The sequence below is a fragment of the Tupaia chinensis genome, unplaced genomic scaffold, assembly GCF_000334495.1.
Source record: "Tupaia chinensis unplaced genomic scaffold, TupChi_1.0 Scaffold000285_1, whole genome shotgun sequence".
NCBI classification, from domain to species: Eukaryota; Metazoa; Chordata; class Mammalia; order Scandentia; family Tupaiidae; genus Tupaia; species Tupaia belangeri.
Window position 1 is genome coordinate 1,182,021 of NW_006159769.1, and position 935 is coordinate 1,182,955.

The 935-nt window shown below is 42.8% G+C and overlaps 1 protein-coding gene across 1 annotated transcript in view; it reads left to right on the forward strand.

Moving 5' to 3' along the window:
* The window catches only part of FRMD4A (FERM domain containing 4A), a 397,277-nt gene that overhangs the window by 254,315 nt on the left and 142,027 nt on the right, over nucleotides 1-935 (forward strand). Inside the window, 1 exon segment of the mRNA XM_027772576.1 lies at nucleotides 425-509. Coding sequence (XP_027628377.1) covers nucleotides 425-509 — 85 coding nt within the window.

The window sequence follows — 935 nt, forward strand, 5'->3', positions numbered from 1 at the left end:
TGGTGTGAGCTTAAGCCACCGGGTCCGGGACTCGAACCGCGGTCGACTATGTGGGAGTCCAGCGACATAGCCATTACGCTAACTGCTTGTCCCAACAAATGACTTTATGAAAAATTGGAAAGCAGGGAAGAAAAAAGGAAGTAACTTGTCAGTTTAGAATCTGCTCTCAGAGACGAAGGTAGGTCTGGTTCTTTGGCTGTGGGGAAGGGTAGTCAGGCATGATGATCCCGACCCACTGTAAATCCACCTGAAAAACACGGTTAACTCTCCAAAAGGGATTACAGAAAAACAGCTGACAACACTCGCCGTTGTCTTCGTGTAGGATTGGGGGTTCCAGCCTTGATCTTCAATCGCAAAGCTCACGAGAGTGGCTGATCTTCTCCTCTGCTGCTTCTGTGGTTCACGTGCAGCTTTTCCCTTTCAGGTTCTACATCGAGAGCATTTCGTACCTGAAGGATAACGCCACCATTGAGCTCTTCTTTCTGAACGCTAAGTCCTGTATCTACAAGGTAGGAACTTTTTCATCCTGGTCAGTTTCCCTTTGAAATCTGAAAGGGCCGTGTAAAGCTGGAAATCCAAAGTGGTTTCCCTAAGGAGATTTTATTGAATAAGAGAAGTAGCTTATAAATGAGTGATTATAAATCAATGAGACCTTTATGAAATGAAAGGCATCAATCAGCCTAATAATGTGACTCCTGATCCTCTTGCTGCATTTCGGGCTCTATGGAGGTGTTCCTTAAACTGATTTTAAAGATCTCTTTGTCAATCGAGAGGAAAGGGAAAACTAGATAAGTAGGACAAACGCACTCATCAACTTAGGTCTCAAAAGTACAGAAGAACTTCTTATATCCAACTATGTATGCATGTGACCATTCTTTTTTAGAACATCTTTTTTTCTTTTTTTTTCTTTTTTGGAGAGGTTTTTGCTATAGGGC